Consider the following 21,574-nt stretch of genomic DNA (forward strand, 5'->3'; position numbering starts at 1 on the left):
GATCAAAGGACCTTGTTTTATGAGGTTTAGAGGCTCCCCCTTGTTTAGCGCGTGGGACTTTGTTCTATTTACTCTGGGCCTCAGCCCTATAGGGCAGGGAGGCGCATGCGTTTTTGGTGTTTGCCAGAGGATGTAGCCTTAGGGCTTTTGGTTCCGTTTGTTCACGGTGTTTGGCCAGGTTTTGGGGTTTCAGAAACCTGGTCAATATCCTCTGGTGTTTGATTCCCTCCTCTTGGGAGGATTCTCGCTCCGGGAGATTCGGATTTTCTAACTGTCTGGTTAGACTTTTTTTAAATCCCTTTTTTGACGTTACTGTCTTTTGGAACTACGAGCTTTAGCTCAGGTTCTTATTTCTTTACAATGGAGCGAAAGAGACATCTTTTATTTGTCTCTCTCTAGGGGCTCTGCTACTTTCATAGGACAGTCCTATGAGTGGTGCGTTTTGAACAGGGGGGGGGGGGGGGCGTTTCTGTCCTCCCTCTATTCCTTTTCAGGCGTTCGGGAGTCCGGAGTCTGGTGTTCTTCTCTGGCTGGTGGTGTTCCTCTCGCCTATGCGAGGTTTGCCAACAGCTCGGGTACAGATTTTGTGCTTTTTTATTGCCGTGTTGCGTTCTGGTCGCCTAGGCGAAGCTTTGCAAACGGCTTACTGGAGATCAGATGATGTGTTCATCGGTTTCTATCCTTGGGATATCCCCTGCACGCGGCTAGTTGGCTCCAGTTCATTGCTGGTTTTGGCTGCTGCAGGGCAGGTTCTTACAAGGACATAAGTAGGTTCCCTCCACCTTTAGGGGGAATCTGCATTCATAAGAATTGGAGTAAGAATATGTGATTAAATCGAAAATTTTTATTAAATTTTGATTTAATATAATATACTTACCCAATTCTTATAGTTAATACCCTCCCATCCGTCCCCGCTGGATTATGTCCTTGGGGTGTTTGTTTGATTATTAGTCTCGAATGATCATTACGGATGCTGGCGCTCACGTGGTGCGCAGGGTGTTATGGGTAACCGAGCAAGGTCAGGCCATAGCAACGGCTATGGCGTCGCTTTTAGCTTGGTTACCACCCTACTAAGGGCAGGTAATTTGAGAGGTTTTTTCGACATCTAGCATGTGGGACTAAAGTCAATGCATTCATAAGAATTGGGTAAGTATATTATATTAAATCAAAATTTAATAAAAATTTTCGACTTAACCCCCTTCGTGTGTACACACAAGACCAAGTGCGCACGGAATAGATCCTGTAATCCATGTCAGAGTTCGGTGGGTTATAGAAACACGAAAATACCCAGCATGCCTCCCCCGAAATCGGCGTATGCTGCCTGAATGGCGGGGTAAAAAACGGTCATACACATAAAAATCCACTCGTGCTAAAAACATGAGTGAACGTGGGATTCTAAGCCCATGAACGAAGAAGAAGAAGCATATTAAATGATTATATCGGCATCTTTTTAGATTTTTCAAGAGTTTTGAAGGGAGTTGTAAAGTTGGTTATGGTACTTGTGGTACAGAATGTAATCAAAATAATGGTTAGAAAGTCTTTTTATGTGGTCATGAAACGTTTTATTGTCATTTCCTGCTGCAGGGAACTAATTTAATTGCTCAGAATGTTCTAAACAGTGGTGCTGCATAGGTTGTTTTAAAAAAAAGAGTAATATGAGTAATGTGTACCCCTGTGGATTTTGATTAGTCCACCTTACATCTTGCTTCATTATTACATTTATTGTTTATGATAAAACATAAAACTCCAGCTCAGTCGGTAGCGGTGCTGGCTTCAAAACCAGTTGTCGCTATTGGTGTGGATTCGATCCCCATGTTCTGCAAGGGATTTATTTCCCAGGGTCAACTTTGTGCAGACTGTCGTAAGTGTACGAACACCCCCCGTGTGCACGCATGCGCACGATAAAAAATCCAAGTTCACAGCGAAAATCTCACGACTTGAAAACATGAAAACACGCATGCATGAAAAGGGGGGGGGGGGGGGGGGGAAATAGGTAGCGCCGTACTGCATGGCTGCTCACATTCCCCAGGGAGAAAGCAGCCCGAATTTCCATGTCGGTAACCTCACACGACTATATGAAATCTTATCCTTATCTTTATCCTTATCTTGTGTTTTCTCTTTCTCCCTGAACAGGCAGGTCTGCTATCACTGGATGAAAACAAGGCGCTGTCCCCCAAACAGCTGCAGAAAAAGCTGTCTGCCATGTTAGAACAGCACCCAGATATGGCTGAAGCTGTAAGCCATTTTGTTTGGGGGGCTTTTATTTGTTTGTTTGTTTGTTTTCACACTTGATGAAAGTAAAACAGCTATTGCTTTTAATATAAATGTAATGCTTCTTGCGCTTCATTATTTTCTTTCATTCCGGAGACTGAATTATGTTTCATCATGTTTTCATATTACATTTATTGAATGAGGATTGATTTTGAAGGGTTTCTGTCACTGTTTTGTTTGTTTTTTCAACAAGTTCATGTTTTGTAAATATGACAATAGCACAAGATAATGTTGTTCCTGTAGTCTTCTAGCATGTGAATGTGTTTTTTGTATTTTATAACATTAAAGTGGCACTGCAGACACTCTTTATCGGGCATTGTGTTTCTTTTTTCTAAATGTCTTTTCTTGCGCGAAATAGCTTAAATGCGGATACTAAAACACCATTTGCTACCCTGAAAATGTGTATTGCTACACTTGAGGTTTCACAAGTGTTGGCAGGTCTGATTTATAGTCAAATAGTAGTCTAACTTTGTCACTTTGTTCCACCTTGCAGCATTTTCTGTCCTACCTGAACAACCTGCGGGTGAAAGAATACTGTACGGCCGTGCACAACTTGTACCACTACTTTGACCGCAACGCCCAGCTCACCGGCGAGGCCACTGGCAACTCCAAACGACCGGAAGATGAAATCAGCCGCAGATATGCCGCCCTCAATCTTGCAGCTTTGCATTTCAACTTTAATCACAAGTGAGGGACTTTTCAACGGGCTGATTTTTGTGTGTGTGTTTGGATCAACAATGAATTTGCTGGCAGTGCAGCTTAAGGATAAGATAGGGATAAGAGTTCATATAATCCTGTGAGGTTACCCCTATGGAAATTCATGGGTCAAGCTTGGGAAGTGTAAAGAAAAACGTGTTACACACTCTTCTTTTTTTGCCCAAGATTGATGGAATACCTGAACAGTATTTTCTAGTTTCTTTTCACCGCTGTACACTTGCAGTGATGATGGCAAATATTTGTTGTTTTGTTATTAATGTGAGTTATAAATGGACATTTACATTCTGTTAAATGTATGTTATTTGTCATTGTTTCCCCAGTTAAACAGCTACCATTTGCCTTGGTAGAAATAAAACCGGTGTGATGGTTAAGATGTAGACATGTTTTTGTGTCTCAGGAGGGAGGCCAAAGCAGCCTTGCTGGAAGCAATACGCATGGCTCAAGAAAGCAACGACCATGTCTGCTTGCAACACGCTCTTGTGAGTCTGGGAATAGTGATTGTCAAAATTGTAGTGTGTGTGTGTGTGTGTGTTTTTGAGATGGGAAAGGGGGCAGGAATGTGTATGTGAGTATTCAGCATTGAGTATTTTTCAGTTACATACATGTGCAGTACGTGCATGTTCTACTATGCTTGCTAGTTGTATGACCTGTCTGGGTTCTCCTTCTTCTTTACTACTGGGGAAAACACCTTTGATTAACTGTTAAACTTATACTTAAACATTTATGTTCTGGGAGAAATTTTGTAATCTACTTACCCATTATTTGCGGGGATGGGAGAATTGATAGAGGGCAGGGTGATCTATCCCTGGGACAGTCGGTATGTTTCTGCCAAGGAAAACTATTTTCAATTTTGTGCATACTTATAAGTATAATGAAATACGGATCTTTAACCTGTTGAAACCGTTTGATGATTGTGTTCTCTCAGTCGTGGCTGAACCTGTTGGCCTATCAAGAGGGGGATGCAGGCATGCAGATGGAACGTTCCGTCAGCAAGAGTCATGATCTCAGTTTGTCTGTGAGTAGTATACTCTGCCTGTCAATATGGATCTGTGAGTATGCTCTGCCTGTCAATGTCCATCTGTGAGTATAATCTGCCTGTCAATGTCCATCTGTGAGTATGCTCTGCCTGTCAATGTCCATCTGTGAGTATACTCTGCCTGTCAATGTGGATCTGTGAGTATACTCTGGCTGTTAATGTCCATCTGTGAGTATAATCTGCCTGTCAATGTCCATCTGTGAGTATGCTCTGCCTGTCAATGTCCATCTGTGAGTATAATCTGCCTGCCAATGTCCATTTGTGAGTATAGTCTGCCTGTCAAATGTCCATTTGTGAGTATAATCTGCCTGTCAATGTCCATCTGTGAGTATACTCTGTTTGAAATCTTATGAGAGAGTACGCCTGGTTGTTTGCTGTTTTATATTGTTTTATTTCCCTAAAGCCTGTGTTAAATCTTTGTTCTATTTTAGATCTTGAATTTAGGATCAGTGCTTTGTAACTGCCTGACTTTTTTATGTCTGTGAAATGTTAAATTTGAATGTCAATTGCTTTTTGAAAAGGGCCCTAGCCGGCCCTGAGAATGCTATCTAGCGGTGAATAGCGCTATAGAAGAATGTTTTATTTTGTTATTATTATGATTATTGGAGGGAGTCTTATAAGAGAGGGTCTCAAAAGAGAGGATCCACTGTACCTTTGTACCTGTATATTTGCAGTATTTGACATCACTGGGTGTTCAGGCGTTGGCACGACACAATGCATTCGCCACTGCAGCACCCGCCAGGTGGGTTTTGTTTGTTCGTTCATGGGCTGAAACTCCCACGGCTTTTACGTGTATGACCGTTTTTACCCCGCCATTTAGGCAGCCATACGCCGCTTTCGGAGGAAGCATGCTGGGTATTTTTGTGTTTCTATAACCCACCGAACTCTGACATGGATTACAGGATCTTTTTCGTGCGCACTTGGTCTTGTGCTTGCGTGTACACACGGGGGTGTTCGGACACCGAGGAGAGTCTGCACACAAAGTTGACTCTGAGAAATAAATCTCTCGCCGAACGTGGGGACGAACTCACGCTGACAGCGGCGCCAGGTGGGTTCATTCTACGCTTCTCCTGGGTATACTTGACAGGACTCGCTGAGACTTCTGCACACCTTTATTGACACTTTCTTTTTGAAAGCCTGTCCTTAATTGAGCCAGAAGTGGACTGCGCAAAAAGACTTCGCAAAGTCTTTTTACCGAAAACTCAATACTATAGCTTTGTGCGTCCAGCTTCGCAAAGTATACTTCGTGTAGTCGACTTCGCCAAATTAAGGACATGCTTAAGATGTTTTTCTTAACTGTTCAGGGGTTGTGTTGAAACAGAGGTCACTTTGGAGGCTTTATGAGCAGAAGATTTGGGAAAGGAGAGTCTTGAAAGGTGGAAAAACTGGAATAGGGGGAATCAAACAGCAACCAAGGTTAGTTGATGAAACATTGAATTATAGAAGAAGCAAAAATTCCCCAGTATGTTGATCTAGTGGTTCTTGGAGGAGAAGAATGAGATGATGAACATCTTGGAGGAGAAGAATGAGATGATGAACATCTTGGAGAAGAATGAGATGATGAACATCTTGGAGGAGAAGAATGAGATGATGAACAGAACATGGCCTGAGCTCAGTTACTTGAAATGTCCTTGATGTCAAGATAGCAGGAGTCCAACAGGATTTTGGAGCATAAGTCTATCCGTTTATGATTTTTTTTACTATCGGGGATCCCACTGTGGTGACAGTGATGATAGTAATGTTTATAACATTAATGGTTAACAATGATTTTTTTCAGTGTGTTTGACTACATGATGAAGAGCAACGTTATCAACTGCCAGAACTCGCTGTACGGAATGATGAGCATCAGTGCTGCACAACGCTCCGCTTTGTGGAGTTACTATGGCAACAGGTCAGTTATCATGGAAAGTGGAGCACAGTTGGTGACAACAACAAAGCTGGCTGAAGCAGCAAAGATTGCCCTGCACTTTTAAACAAACCTTCCTGTTCCTAGTTCTCAAAATATGTGACATTTCATAGAGCAACTTAAAAAAAAAGTTTGAAAACACTCAGTACCACCTCACCCCACACCACCCCAAAATAACTTACTGGGAAATCACCCCATCTTCTACAGATGTGATTGTCATACATTTTACGATAAAACAAACCGAAATTTATACGATATCCTTGTGTACAAAGGTTGTGGGAAAAAGTTTGCAAAGGAGATTAACCATTCAGTCATGCTGATTGCGTATATGGGACTTTTGGTTTGGCTATTCGGTAAACTTCACCAAACACACACACACACTTTCACTCACAGCTTTGCTGACGGTTTATAGAAGTCATATGGTTTTCATCCGTGTGCAGAGAATGCGCGGCTATGTGTGCTCAGACGGTGCTGTGCCTTGACACCCAGGAGAAAGGCGTCTTTTACAACGGCGAGTCTATCTGCATCGCACTCTGCATCCTCGCCCGTCACCATGCTGACAGGGGAGATCACTCCTGCGCCACCGAGATTCTCCAGCACGCTCGACAGCGCTTTCCTCCTCATACCCAGCACGCTCACCTCTGGCAAGCGTGTGAGCAATCCCTGACGTTTGAGCATGCGTTGCTGACAGGCAAGTGGGGAGATGCAGAGCGGGCTGCTCACAACTTGCGAGCCCTCAAGGACAGCGAAGGTCGTCTGCACCTAGCACGGTTGCTTGGACAACGAGGGGAGGTGACTGCCAGCTTAAAATTGTTGCACAGTCTCAAGGATGAGTTTTCTGACAGCAAGGAGTTGACCCCTGACTTTTTGTGCAGGTAAGTACTGTAATTTCTTACGTCACATTTTCTTTTTAATGCTCTGTTGTGGGGTTTTTTCAGCTTGGCAGACCCGAGTAGTGGCTAGCTTCATTTTTGACAGGAATATGCAGTGGTAACTGTATTGCAGAGCCCCTCTGATAAGATGACACCTCTCAGTAAAGGACACCTGGGGGCATTTGTAGTGTCCCTTAGTACACAAATTTATTATTTATCTACAGTACCCATACATGCACAGACTAGCAGTGATTGTAAAACATCTTTGTTTGGTTAGTCGATGGGATTTCTCATTAGCTATAATATCTGTGGAATGGAGGGAATCCTGCAACAAAGGGACTTTTCACCATACTTCCTTGGGCGGGGATATAGCTCAGTTGGTAGCGCGCTGGATTTGTATTCAGTTGGCCGCTGTCAGCGTGAGTTCGATCCCAGGTTCGGCGGAAATTTATTTCACAGAGTCAACTTTGTGTGCAGACTCTCTTCGGTGTCCGAACCTCCCCCCGTGTACACTACATTGGGTGTGCACGTTAAAGATCCCACGATTGACAAAAGGGTCTTTCCTGGCAAAATTGCTTAGGCACAGTTAATAATTGTCTACCTATACCCGTGTGACTTGGAATAATAGGCCGTGAAAGGTAAATATGCGCCGAAATGGCTGCAATCTACTGGCCGTATAAAATTTCATCTCACACGGCATCACTGCAGAGCGCCTAGAACTGTACCGACGGAATATGCGCGATATAAGACTCATTGATTGACTGGTAGAAGTGATCTTGACTGTCTTGTTTATACGCGCCTACATGCCATTATCTATGATGTTATTTATTTATGATTTGTCTAAAATGTCTTGATATACGGTGAAGAAGTGTTTGTTACTGTGCAGGGTACTGCTAGCCATGGTTCAAATTCCTGTAGCAGAGAACTATGAAGAAGTGTTTGTTACTGTGCAGGGTACTGCTAGCCATGGTTCAAATTCCTGTAGCAGAGAACTATGAAGAAGTGTTTGTTGCTGTGCAGGGTACTGCTAGCCATGGTGGATGTGCTGATGACGACGGACAACCACACAGCGTCACTGCCACATCTGACACACTGTTTGACACACGCCACGTCACATCATCTTCACTACCTGGCTGCCGTCACAACGCTGTACCTGGCTGTGGTGCAGGTGTGTAGGAGCTGTACTTCTGTGTGGGATGTGTGTGTGTGTGTGTGTGTGTGTTTGTGTGTGTGTGTGCAAAGTACACTGTGTTGGCATGGTCCAGTGTTCTTTGATGATGTGTGTGTGTGTGTGTATTTATGTGTGTGGGTGTGTGCATTTATGGTATGTGTGTGTGAGTGTGTGCATTTATGTGTGTGTGTGTGTGTGTGCACGCGCCTACATGCCATTATCTATGATGTTATTTTGTGCTGAAGATGTGTGTGCATGTCTGTGTACCAACAAGGCGTTTATCAGAAATGTAAGTTTGTGCATTGGGAAGGAGTGAATACATGTATAATGTGACCGTCCTTCTGGTTCTCTTCGTCCTTTTCTGACTCTTCCTTATCATCTCTCTCTTTTTCTTTCTGCAGATGCGGATGAAACTGCCAGGCCAGGCGCTGAAACTGGTTGAAACCGCAACACTGGAGATTTCGTCTCATGGGGGCCCGTACGACCGTGCACGCCTCCTCTATGCCTACGCCAGGTGCAAAGTCGCAGCTGCTCAGAATGGATCTATCGATGAGAGGAAAACAGGTAAGAATGGGAAAAGTGGTTTGGGTTGTTGGTGGGTTTTTTTGGTTTTTTTTAGGGGGGGGGGGGGGGGGCTTGAGTTTATTCCTTTTGTGAGTTTAAGGTTAGAGTGCTACACAGAAAGAAGGACACCAATGTCTTTTGAGAAAAACAACACAAAAACATATAAAAAAACACAAAATATAGTAATAACAAGTCGCGTAAGGCGAAAATACAATATTTAGTCAAGTAGCTGTCGAACTCACAGAATGAAACTGAACGCAGCAAGACCGTATACTCGTAGCATCGTCACTCCACCGCCCGTGGCAAAGGCAGTGCCCGTGGAATTGACAAGAAGAGCGGGGTATTCGTTGCGCTAAGAAGGATAGCACGCTTTTCTGTACCTCTCTTCGTTTTAACTTTCTGAGCGTGTTTTTAATCCAAACATATCATATCTATATATTTTTGGAATCAGGAACCGACAAGGAATACGATGAAAGTGTTTTTAAATTGATTTCGAAAAAAAAAATTTGATAATAATTTTTATATATTTAATTTTCAGAGCTTGTTTTTAATCCAAATATAACATATTGATATGTTTTTGGAATCAGCAAATGATGGAGAATAAGATAAACGTAAATTTGGATCGTTTTATAAATTTTTAATTTTTTTTACAATTTTCAGATTTTTAATGACCAAAGTCATTAATTAATTTTTAAGCCACCAAGCTGAAATGCAATACCGAACCCCGGGCTTCGTCGAAGAGTACTTGACCAAAATTTCAACCAATTTGGTTGAAAAATGAGGGCGTGACAGTGCCGCCTCAACTTTCACGAAAAGCCGGATATGACGTCATCAAAGACATTTATCAAAAAAATGAAAAAAACGTTCGGGGATTTCATACCCAGGAACTCTCATGTCAAATTTCATAAAGATCGGTCCAGTAGTTTAGTCTGAATCGCTCTACACACACACACACACACACAGACACACACACGCACACACGCACATACACCACGACCCTCGTTTCGATTCCCCCTCGATGTTAAAATATTTAGTCAAAACTTGACTAAATATAAAAATGATAGACAGAGTAAAAAAAAAAAAAAAATTCAAATGTTGACTTTGACGGACAATTTTGAAACAAAACGTACACAAATTTTGCAACGATACTGAACAAAAACTAAACACCTTACATTCGTTCTCATAGGCATTTTATTCAGCTTCTGGTACCAACATCAAAATGATGCATTCCAATCATCATTTGTTCATTCGCAACAAGTGATACAGTGTGTCAATTGGACCAATGGTGTGAACAAAACAAAAATGTGGGGGTATACAAACAAAAATTATTTAGTAGGGCACAATATACATAACACATCCACACAAATACATTATTCTAAAGTATGTACATAAAACAATATTTCTGCAAAGTTTCACCTTCATCTGGTAAAGGGTTCCATAGATTTAGCACCGCAAACACTAAAAAAATGTGCGAAATGAGAAAAACGCTAAAACGTGAAAGCCAACTACTTATTTTACAAAAAGAAGGACTGGACACAAGTTTGACATTTCTGGCACAATCATTCTGTATCAGCAAGCAGTCCTGGGCCATATGTTGGTCCTTCCTGCCTTTCTATCTGGATAACATTTGTTCTTTTGGCTTGACCCTTGGCTCTGCGCGTGCGCTTTATTTCCACCTGACCAAACAAATCCCCCCTTTTACACCTCTTTAGATCTTGCCTGGTCTCAAATTGCTGAAGGTTCACTCCTGGTGACACTCCAAGTTCTCCTAGAACCTGGGACAAGTGTGAGCAGCCCTGATTGAAGTGTGATACTGCAGATGCCACTGCAGCGTTCACACGTCCCGCACCCACATGAATCGTCTTTGGACACCGCGCCCAGATTTGACCATTTACACACTCATTAGCGTTTTGCGTGCGACCATGCTGGATTTTCTCCAGCAATGTGTTGTGGCTCATCCTATCATATATAGGCCTGATAGCCTCTGCAACATGGTGGGCAAGTGGGGTCCCAACATTCTGCTTGTGGGGAGGTGGCGGCACACCGCTGGCGACAGCCTTATTGAAAAAGCACCACGAATCGGGTCCGTGTGGGCACTTTTCGTGCTGCGGATTATCATCTGTGCTCATGCAGTGCATGAATGAAGCCCATATAGCCTCCTTCATCTCTTCTGGCTTGTTTAGATTCTTTACAATAGCATTGCGGTAGTACGATTGAAGAATATTGCATGTTTTGGCTGTCAGTGCACCGTGGCGGCGACCCCCAAGCTTCTCTTCTTTTGCTTTTTTTCTTAACGCAGTTCCCATTCTCTTATCACAGTGATTGATGCACTCAAGCTTTTTCACTGGATAAAAGTTGGCATCACTCACAGCCTTGAATGCCACAGAATCACCATCTGACAACATGTAAGTGTACCTCATGCGATTCTTCCGAATGGACCGCCCCCACATCTGCAGAGCGGCCTCCTTTTCCATCCCCTTTGAAGATCCCTCATAGTTCTTGGAGCACTGTGGCCTATGCTCTCTCTTCCATTCTTCCCTTTCTTCATCAGTCATGTTTCTTTTTTTATTTAGAGCACATGCATGACAGTATTTTGACAACACTATAAAGTCTAACACAAGACCAGTGTGAACATCAATCACAATACCCACCCCATAATTAGATGTGAATCCTCTTTTGTGCCATGTACCATCAAAAGACACCCATACATCAACAATATCATTATCAATGGCATCATTATCATCCTCATCACTAGAACCAGAGTCAGTATTGTGATCACCAAAGTTACCACGGTCACTGTCAGAATCACCTTCAACACTGCTGATGTTAGAATCACTATGCATCATCACATGATCATCGCCTGCAAGATCATGACTAGCAACACTGTCAACATCACTACTATTAGTACTGTCAGTGTCACCGGTGTCATCATTGTCGTTCTCTTCATTGTCATCAATGTCATCATTGACATCAGCGTATGTACGCCGCACAGCTGCCACTGCCGCATTTAGAACATTCGCAGTAACTTGTGAATGTGCATTACCGACCTTCTTGGATAGACGATGATAGGTTCTATGTGCAAATCCAGGTATGCGCATGATGGCAGAGAATTTTCTCATCGCAGCTTCACCACATCCCAGCTCGTTGAAACACATCACCATGGAATCGTTCACTTCAAAGCCCACAGTGACATCAGTGCTCCCCCGGATCCGCTGGCAGGAATACTGCTGACGAGTAAAAGGACAGCTCTGAAAAATATCAGAATGAAAACAAATTACTTCCAAATTATACAAGCAATAATTCAGAAAAGAAGAGAAAAGAACATGAACGCTTCTGACGTCCTGTATTTAGGCCCCCCCCAAAAATAGGTGTGGTTACGGTAACATAGCCAACAAAAATAGGGTAGGAAGGTAGGCAATCACTTTTTTTTTTTAACTTTCTTTTCTAATGTGTACAAATTAAACCTACTTGACAGGGAAATAAGTGTGCGACTCGAGCGCTTTCGCTTTCATTGTGTTTTCTGCACTCGTTTTCTTGTTTTTTTGGTGTTTTTTTGTTGACAAATGTAATTAATAAAAAGTTTTAGGGTCGGCCCCTAAAAATAGGGTAGGTCGGGTTACCGTAACGACACCTATTTTTTTTTAGGCCTTATAACCAACAATACAACGCGCAGAAGTCACAACACACACAAACTGCATATGTATATACATGTATATATGTTTTCAATGGACATACAAATGACACATGCAATGTGCATCCATCCCATGCACACATCACACACAGTGAAAACAAACACAACCCCAATCATCCAATGTTCAACTTCATGCACTGTACACAAAAATACATTGTACATACCTGACAGGCAAGTCGAATTTCTCTAGAATAGCCCATTTTGTCACCAAAGGCGACATCAAGACTCCCTCCACACTCCTGGCATGCCACTGCAGAAAACAACCCCTTCAGTGTCCCCAGATCCATGAAGCATCGCTCATTGGAATCTGTGTCGTCTGCTACGATGTTGTCGTTTGCCGGGTCGATATACTCTTTCATCAAGCCCATCTTCTTCCTGGCAGAACATTCTTCATTCGGTTGCCCATTTTGTACAATGTTTTGACCAGCCTGAAGGTTGTGAGAGCAGCTGGGAATTTCAGCATCGCCATGAGCGAACAGCGTGTGTTCAAACACACCAAATCCTTCTTGTTCTTCAGTCTCGAGCACATGTTTATCCGGATCATTTGATTGCCAGCGTGCCTGCGCTGCTTTCTTGCTGTGCTGGCGTCGAGAACGCTTTCCTCCTCCCCATAATTTCTTTGTTGGTTTTCGCTTTTGTGTTTTTTCGTTGATATTGCTCATTTTGTTGGAATGATGTCGCAAAAAAGGCAAACTTTCAACGAGGCGGAAGTGGCGGAAGTCGTGTCCCCGAAGGCCGAAGTAGATGCCCGAAAGCTCTCGGCCAATCACAAGGCTTCGTTTCAAACCGAGTTTCCATATTAGGTCATTGTCGGAAATTTTGTCGCGAGACAAGGCCTCGAAAACCTCTAGTTGTGGCTTGGCGCTGGCTGGCTCAGTGCCCGGTGTTGATGTTTGAGATAGGGGAGATAACAACGAACACAGGCGTGCGCCAAGCATGAGTTGTTATTTGCGTAACTAAGCACTAAACAAACATCATTTTGATGTTTTTTGGGTGAACGTAAGCAAAACTACGATACCCAAGTGTTCAAAATGAGCCTGTTTATGCATACAAAATGCTTTAGATGATAACAAAATTGTCAGAATCGGATAGAAAAGGTATCAATGAACACAAATGTACCAAAATCTCAAAATCTACCAGCACATTTTTTTCAAACCATTTTGGCATTTTCACTGTGTAGCTTGGTACCTTAAAAGGCCAGTGTATCTTGAGTCGGCTAGAAACTTCAACAGAGAAAATCTGTTATTCGTAAGATAAAGAGAGAATTAACTCTAAGCTTTGCTGATGTTTTTGTTTCTTTGTAATTATTGATAAGGTTCATCACCTTGGTGAAAAGCATCTCCAACAACGCTGAGAGACATTGGATCAAGGGAGAGGACTAGCATACGGAGAAAAGGTAGTTGGATTGGCCTTGTTGGTGCTTTCTGATGGCAGTGAAAAATGCAAATATGTTAACCAGTGATTTGACTGAACAAAATTATTTTGGGTTCTATTCTGTTTCTTTTTCAACCTTCATTAAGAGAATTTGGAAAACAATTTCCTTCATTTTTTTTCCAGCACTTCTGGGTGCGGTTACTCAGATGACAACAGTAGTGACCTTGTTCCAGTCCTTAGAGGTCACACACAGGGTCAAGGATGCGTTGTACTACCAAGCTCGCCTGTACCACCAACTGGGATACACCGCAGAAAGAAATCGCTGCGCTTACCGCTTCAAGCAACTTGATCAGCAGATGCCTACCTTGTCCAAGATATCGGTTCATGCAGTTTGATGACTTCAGTGATCAAGTTCAAAGAACACTTTTGTTGATTCTGTACACTCTCTTACAAGAAATGAAAGGTGTGAGTGAGAGAGAGGGGAGACTAGAACGAATCAGCAAGAGAAAGACAGTGTGTGTGGGTGTGTGTGTGTGTGTGTGTGTGTGCACATGTGTGTGTGTGTGTGCACATGTGTGTGTCACAGTTTGTGGGCACATGCGTGTGTGTATGTGTGTGGGGTTTAAATAAAGCATGGTATGTGAAGTATATGGAATTATATTTCTTGACTGAATAAAATGTTGAAACAAACTTTTCTTTCTTTATTCGCTTTTATTTTATTTTATTTTTTGAGTCACTTAAGAAAAAGTGACTCTATGTAATCGGTCAGTGTTAGTCTGTCCGGCCGGCCGTCCGGCCGGCCGTCCGGCCGGCTGTCCGTAGACACCACTTTAACGTTGGACTTTTCTCGGAAACTATCAAAGCGATCGGGCTCATATTTTGTTTAGTCGTGACCTCCAATGACCTCTACACTTTAACGATGGTTTCGTTGACCTTTGACCTTTTTCAAGGTCACAGGTCAGCGTCAAAGGAAAAATTAGACATTTTATATCTTTGACAAAGTTCATCGGATGTGATTGAAACTTTGTAGGATTATTCTTTACATCAAAGTATTTACATCTGTAGCCTTTTACGAACGTTATCAGAAAAACAAGGGAGATAACTAGCCTTTTCTGTTCGGCAACACACAACTTAACGTTGGGCTTTTCTCGGAAACTATAAAAGTGACCGGGCTCAAATTTTATGTGAACGTGACTCATTGTGTTGTGAATAGCAATTTCTTCCTGTCCATCTGATGCCTCATATAATATTCAGAACTGCGAAAGTGACTCGATCGAGCGTTTGCTCTTCTTGTTTTAGATGGGAGCACTATTCTTTTGTTCGAGATCATTTCTCTCTTGCTCACTTTTTATCTACCCTTTGTCTCTCTGTCTCTCTCTTCATCTGTCTCTCTCTTCATCTGTCTCTCTCTTCATCTGTCTCTCTCGACTCATCAGGAGACCTGATGAGCGCATTTCCAAACTTTCTTTCTTTATAGGCTTTAACCTTCGGCCGTCCGGGTTATCAACTACACAATGAAGTCATCGTGGGGCCGTGCGGACCCATGCTTCTCATGTCCTTTGAGAAACATGGGTCCGCACGGCCCCACGATGTTTGTAGTCTAAATATGACCTCTTTTTTTTAATTACTTCTCGCTGAAATTTTAGGACATAAGAGCTTTTTAGGTGCCTGAGGCATTCTTAAAAGCTCATTAAAAAATTCCAACTAGTTGAAGAGATATTTGCAATTAAAAACCCTTCTGGGTCCACACGGACCCGCGACCACCGGCGAAGGTTAATTAAAGCAGACAGTTATACAGATGGTGGAAATAAAATGCATCCTATTCTTCTGGCACATTCCAGAATGCCAAGAGAGGTAACTCTTGCATTGCAAGCATACGCATCAACTTCAGTTCACTCTGCTTAACCATTCTAATATCCAAACGGATGAAAAGGTGATGGAGCTTAGTTTACTGATCAGCCAGACATGGTAGAGTTTTCCAAGGAAAAGGAAAAAAACCGTGCTGCACGAATCATCTTTACAGGAAAGCAAATGTGCAGACACTCCAAGATGTTGAAAACGGTCATGCACGTTAAAAACCCACTCATGCAAAAACATGAGTGAACGTTGGAGTTTCAGCCCATGAAGGAAGAAGAAAAAGAATATCCTGTTACATCAGGAATGATTCAGAGCGTTCCAAAAAGTTCATGGCGATAAAAGTATTACCATAGACCTATATAGGTCCCTGGTATTACCGACTATGGAGGCGAGTTCTGAAGAAAGGCAAATTCTTCAAATTGAATCTGATAAGTAAACGTGTCTATTTTGAAGTTTTAGATCGAAATAAGTGACAGACAAACAATCTGGGAAAGGTGGGTGGGGTCGATGATCAATCCTGCCATTCACAATCACATGGGACTCTAACGTATACATGGGTGGGATTCTTCCAGTATATTCCGGAAATCCAGATTCGTAATGTCTGTGGTGACGTTTTTTTGGTTGTTAATTATACAAATCCTTCAGCGTCTGGGGGCCCCCAGACCCCCCCCCCCCCCCCCCTTAAAATTCTTCAGGATTCATGACATTTTGTCAGTCCCACCCAAGCGTAACATATATTGACAATATACGTAGAGTCCTATGACCAAAGAAGAAATACCAATTCTTTGATTTTGATTAATCAGATTCACCTTTCCGGTCCAGATCAAAACATTGATTTCTTAACTTAGAGTGACAGACAGACAAACACACAGGAACAGGGTGATGGTGATCAGCAGGAAATCCTCTGAGGGGGCAACATGATGAATGTTCCCGAAAAATAAACTTAAATCATTAAACAACGAAATTATATACGTCTTTCAGTCGGTTACTTTTGATTCGTAAACTGTCCTATCTAAACGCACAATTAGCTGAATTATTGGTAGGTTTTCAAAGCGGTTCAAACTTCAATGTATAGGCTATATATTTTATTGTTTTTGAGTCACTTTAGAAAATGTGACTCTATCTATGTAATCGGTCAGTGTTAGTCTGTCCGGCCGGCCGTCCGGCCGTCCGTAGACACCACCTTAACGTTGGACTTTTCTCGGAAACTATCAAAGCGATCGGGCTCATATTTTGTTTAGTCGTGACCTCCAATGACCTCTACACTTTAACGATGGTTTCGTTGACCTTTGACCTTTTTCAAGGTCACAGGTCAGCGTCAAAGGAAAAATTAGACATTTTATATCTTTGACAAAGTTCATCGGATGTGATTGAAACTTTGTAGGATTATTCTTTACATCAAAGTATTTACATCTGTAGCCTTTTACGAACGTTATCAGAAAAACAAGGGAGATAACTAGCCTTTTCTGTTCGGCAACACACAACTTAACGTTGGGCTTTTCTCGGAAACTATCAAAGCGATCGGGCTCATATTTTGTTTAGTCGTGACCTCCAATGACCTCTACACTTTAACGATGGTTTCGTTGACCTTTGACCTTTTTCAAGGTCACAGGTCAGCGTCAAAGGAAAAATTAGACATTTTATATCTTTGACAAAGTTCATCGGATGTGATTGAAACTTTGTAGGATTATTCTTTACATCAAAGTATTTACATCTGTAGCCTTTTACGAACGTTATCAGAAAAACAAGGGAGATAACTAGCCTTTTCTGTTCGGCAACACACAACTTAACGTTGGGCTTTTCTCGGAAACTATAAAAGTGACCGGGCTCAAATTTTATGTGAACGTGACTCATTGTGTTGTGAATAGCAATTTCTTCCTGTCCATCTGATGCCTCATATAATATTCAGAACTGCGAAAGTGACTCGATCGAGCGTTTGCTCTTCTTGTTATTTTAAGAAAATAGAAGATTATTTACCACAGGCATCGTTAGAGATTGTATGTTCAAGATGTTTGATTCTTATTTTCTGATTGTTTGTGTGTTAAAGCTAGGCACACGCTAAACATAACATTTTCCGATACCAGTAAAAAATAAAAAATAAAGTGTGATCAAGTCAAACAGAGCCTCTTGAATGCTTGTCAAAACGTACCGTGTAATCTTAATTTTATTGAGGTTTCCATATATATAAATGATAACTGAGGTGCTGAATGGGAAGGGAAGACGCATCAAGTGATCTTACCGACTGTACTCAGTGGTCAAATTACGACTACCACAAGATCTAAGAAACAGAATTAGAAGGACGTATGCTTCTTCTTCTTCTTGTCGATCACACGTTTATACTGATAGACCAGACAGCAAGACAAATGGTACTGTCTTCTCCAGGTCCTCCTTTCCTCCTAACAGCTGGCAGTGGAGGGGGACTACAGTTGGCCAAACGGGGCCTAAATGCTGCCTTGAGGGTTTTCTTATCCGTGAAGCTGACGGGGTTGTCTGCTTGGTCTTCCTGTGCTCCGAGTTTGGGGAGCTTGTCTGCCTTCTCGTTCCCAGGGACCCCACAGTGGGCTGGTAACCACTGTAGAACCACCCCGAGCACTCGCCTCTGTCGTTCGACATTCTGGAGTTTCTCTATGAGGTGTGGCAGTTTTCCTCCTGCAACGGCCTCCAAGACCGTGAGAGCGTCTGTGAGGAAAACCACCCGAAGGCAATCGCTTGTGGAGTTTTGAATAGTGGACGCAGCCTGCATAAGGGCTTGGACTTCTGCACTATAGTTGGAGCAGTGCTTTCCAGTGGGAGTGTTTACAGTGATGGTGTGCCCATCAGGAAACACTGCATACACGCCAGATCCTCCATTGGGCACGGCGTCAGTTGCAGAGCCATCAGTGTAAACGTGAATCCAGGACTCACTGGGGTACTGATCTGCAGTCATGGCCAGGATGAGGCTGCGTCTGGCATGGTCGCTTTGGGAGTCCCTGCCGGGGGCGATCTGTGGGACGGTCGTCTCGATTTAGAGTCTTGTGTTGTCTTCTTTCCATGGTTTAGGGGTGTCGGAGGTGTTCAAAGGCAGTGTTGTGGATGGTAGCTGATCTTTGTACCCTATGGTTAGTCTTTTTCTCTCATGGACAAAACTTCTGCGCCTCAGCCGGTTCTTGGCGAGACCTTCCAGCTTGTGGTGCATGGGGTGGTTGGGTAGGCATTTGTACTTTTCAGCCTGCACCATGATCTGGGCGTCTCTTCTGTCGCTGAGCGGCTGCAGCCCAACAGTCTCCTCCATGATCTTGATTGGTGTGGACCTGATGGCTCCAGTGATGACTCGAAGAGCCTGGTTCTGCACCTTATCCAGGGTTTGAAGGTGGGACTTGGCTGCTGTCGACCATGCTGGGGATCCGTACTCAAGGTGGGGTCGGACTGCTCCTTCGTATACCCGCTTGAGTATGTTTTCTTTGGCACCCGAAGTGGTTCCTGTCAACTTGCACATGATGGATATCTTACGTCTCGCTTTGCCTTCAGCCTTCTGGATGTGGGGTCTCCATGTTTGCTTCTATATCTATATACGGGTTGTGTGTGTTTGCCTGTCTGTCTGTCTGTCTGTCTGTCTGTCACTTCCCGATGCACGGCCAAAGTTCTCGATGGATCTGCTTCAAATTTGGTGGGCATATTCAGGTATACCCCGGACACAATCTGGTCGATGAAAATTTTCAACACGTGCCCTCAGCGCGCAGCGCTCAACCGATTTTGGTTTTTCTGTACATCCATTCCCAGTAACTCTTCCTTATCTCCTCCAGTGTTTTGCCGCGCGTTTATCTCCATTCCTTCGTGTGGCGTCAATCGCGTACAATGCGCGCGAAGCCGCGTATTCGGCTCTACTTCTTCCCGGCGAAGCGGGTATTCATCTAGTCATGTCATATGTGACGCCGAGGTATTTCACATCCTCTTCTTCGCTTGATGGTGCGGACTATATGCTAAATATAGGTACTTGCAACAATTCTGGAGAGTTAGTGAGATTTATGCGGAACCAATCGCATGGCAACTAAAAGAATAAAAAGCATTAAAATGAACTCAGAACAAGCGATTTTCATCCTCAACTTAGACTACCACAGTAATTCAATCACAGCAAGCTAGTATTCTTCTTCGTCATTAACTTTTCCTCTCACTGTGATGACAAAAAAAATCTATATTTTGAATATAAAGTCCAGTAACAAGGGACTGCAGGTGAGAGAAACAGAACAAGATAACAATAAAAAACGCTCGCGCTGGACCCGAGTACTCTTAAGACTGGCTCGCTCCCCCAGTATAAACAATAGTAAACAAGAATTTATTAAAAAAAAAATAAAGAAATAAAAAAATTTAAAAAATAGACCGCCTATGCCGGGAATCGAACCCGGATCCCTTTGGCCATAGTCGGAAATGCTTTCCTCCAAGCCAACAAATCTGACATTCGCCAGTGAACTCAAATGCCTATACTCCTCGCGCAGTGGTACACGCACGCAAGTAAACAAGAATTAAAAAAAAAAAATTAAAAAAAATAGACCGCCCATGCCGGGAATCGAACCCGGGTCACTTGGATTTTAAAAAAAAAAAAAATTTTTTTTTAATTTATTTTACACAATTAAAAAAATTATTAGAGTGAAATTAAACACTAAAACGTTCATAATAAACAATAGTAAACAAGAATTTAAAAAAAAAAATAAAAAAATATAGACCGCCCATGCCGGGAATCGATCCAGGATCACTTTGGCCATAGGCGGACGTGATTCGCACCAGCTAGCTGGCTGTTCCATTAGCTGCACGGCAGTTGTACTCCCACCGCCAAACCTCCCCCCGTTAAGAGTCGTTTTTGTGGAATATTTCGCATTTAGGTCCCAGGTAACATTATGAAGTTTTAATACGATCAATCGGACCTATTATCAAGTTAGTGTATCAACTTTTGAACGAACTGCGCCCAGTAGTTTCCCAGCAATAAGCTGTTAAGTCGAGACGAACAGACAGACACACAATTAAAGTCTGCAGGACCCTAGTACTGCGTACTCGGGGATAAAAATGTACTCGCCAGAAAGCAGCAACAAGAATATACCGAGCAACAAAAGAAACGCGAAAAAATCTCCAACAATTATTGAGTTAGAATTATTAAACCACAAAAGTTTTATGAAGGCATGTTTGACCTTGCTTTTGTGTGATTATTTTGATGCTGTGACTGTTTTAACACACGGGACAAGCAGGTTTAACGTTAAACACATAATGCGCGCTCGCAGCACGTGCAAGTGGAGCAGGAGAAATCTGATGTGTGAGATGTGTTCACTAATGCATTAGCAACCAAAAGAGACCATATGGCACGCTTGCTGCCAGTCTCACTTTTGAAACAGCCAGGATGCCAAGATTGACACCACCAAAATGCCAGGTCGATTTAAAGCTGGGGATGATCCAGAAGCGCTGGCATGTGCTTTAAACGTGCACATGTCAACAGTCTATCACCTTCAGCAATGTTCTGTTGACATTAGAAGCATTGCAGTTATGCAACGCGGTGGATTTTTCGCATTACCCCAATAAGACAAGATCGCAATTTCCTGCCACAACGTCTTCTAGATCGATTCAATACAGCCACTGACACTACCAGGAACATCATTGGAAGCCACCAGTATCCGATCATCGGGCCAGAGAGCGCGATGAAGACTCAGTGACTGAGCGAGACCTCCAAAACTTCGTTAAACGTTAAACCTGCTTGTCCCGTTTGTTGAAACAGCCGCAGCATCAAAATAATCACACAACAGCTATGTCAAACATGCCTTCATCAAACTTTTGTGGTTTGATAATCCTATCTCTATAATTGTTCGAGATTTTGTCAATCAAACATTGTAGAATTTTTTCGCGTTTCTTTTGTTGCTCGGTATACATAAACAAGAACTAGTTTCGACTTTTCCTCTTCTTTTTATATTTAGTCAAGTTTTGACTAAATATTTTAACGTAGAGGGGGGAATCGAGACGAGGGTCGTGGTGTATGTGTGTGTGTGTGTGTGTGTGTGTGTGTGTGTCTGTCTGTCTGTGTGTGTGTGTAGAGCGATTCAGACTAAACTACTGGACCGATCTTTATGAAATTTGACATGAGAGTTCCTGGGTATGA

At 42.7% G+C, this 21,574-nt stretch overlaps 4 protein-coding genes across 4 annotated transcripts in view; 1 reads left to right on the forward strand and 3 right to left on the reverse strand.

The window, feature by feature from the left end:
- LOC138971411 (anaphase-promoting complex subunit 5-like) overlaps window positions 1-14,299 on the forward strand; it is a 29,986-nt gene extending 15,687 nt beyond the window's left edge. The window contains exons 7-16 of the mRNA XM_070344135.1: window positions 2,134-2,235; window positions 2,765-2,958; window positions 3,386-3,467; window positions 3,914-4,003; window positions 4,699-4,766; window positions 5,802-5,915; window positions 6,371-6,805; window positions 7,823-7,970; window positions 8,375-8,537; window positions 13,786-14,299. Of these exons, the coding sequence (XP_070200236.1) occupies window positions 2,134-2,235; window positions 2,765-2,958; window positions 3,386-3,467; window positions 3,914-4,003; window positions 4,699-4,766; window positions 5,802-5,915; window positions 6,371-6,805; window positions 7,823-7,970; window positions 8,375-8,537; window positions 13,786-13,997 (1,608 nt within the window). The 3' untranslated portion in view covers window positions 13,998-14,299. The remainder of the gene's footprint in view (window positions 1-2,133; window positions 2,236-2,764; window positions 2,959-3,385; window positions 3,468-3,913; window positions 4,004-4,698; window positions 4,767-5,801; window positions 5,916-6,370; window positions 6,806-7,822; window positions 7,971-8,374; window positions 8,538-13,785) is intronic.
- LOC138971412 (uncharacterized) lies at window positions 9,711-12,974 on the reverse strand. Its single transcript, XM_070344137.1, has 2 exons — window positions 12,393-12,974; window positions 9,711-11,785 (listed from the first exon to the last, which is right to left on the reverse strand). Exons 1-2 carry the CDS (start codon window positions 12,888-12,890, stop codon window positions 10,097-10,099), a joined length of 2,187 nt encoding a protein of 728 aa, XP_070200238.1. The 5' UTR covers window positions 12,891-12,974; the 3' UTR covers window positions 9,711-10,096.
- Window positions 14,300-17,785: 3,486 nt separating the features above from the next.
- LOC138970192 (ribonuclease H1-like) lies at window positions 17,786-18,385 on the reverse strand. Its single transcript, XM_070342687.1, has one exon. The coding sequence runs from the start codon at window positions 18,383-18,385 to the stop codon at window positions 17,786-17,788; it is 600 nt and encodes a 199-aa protein (XP_070198788.1).
- A 78-nt stretch (window positions 18,386-18,463) lies between these two features.
- On the reverse strand, window positions 18,464-18,934 carry LOC138970194 (uncharacterized). Its single transcript, XM_070342688.1, has one exon. The coding sequence runs from the start codon at window positions 18,932-18,934 to the stop codon at window positions 18,464-18,466; it is 471 nt and encodes a 156-aa protein (XP_070198789.1).
- Between the last annotated feature and the right edge of the window lie 2,640 nt (window positions 18,935-21,574).

The sequence above is a fragment of the Littorina saxatilis genome, linkage group LG7 (assembly GCF_037325665.1).
Source record: "Littorina saxatilis isolate snail1 linkage group LG7, US_GU_Lsax_2.0, whole genome shotgun sequence".
In the NCBI taxonomy this organism is placed as follows: domain Eukaryota; kingdom Metazoa; phylum Mollusca; class Gastropoda; order Littorinimorpha; family Littorinidae; genus Littorina; species Littorina saxatilis.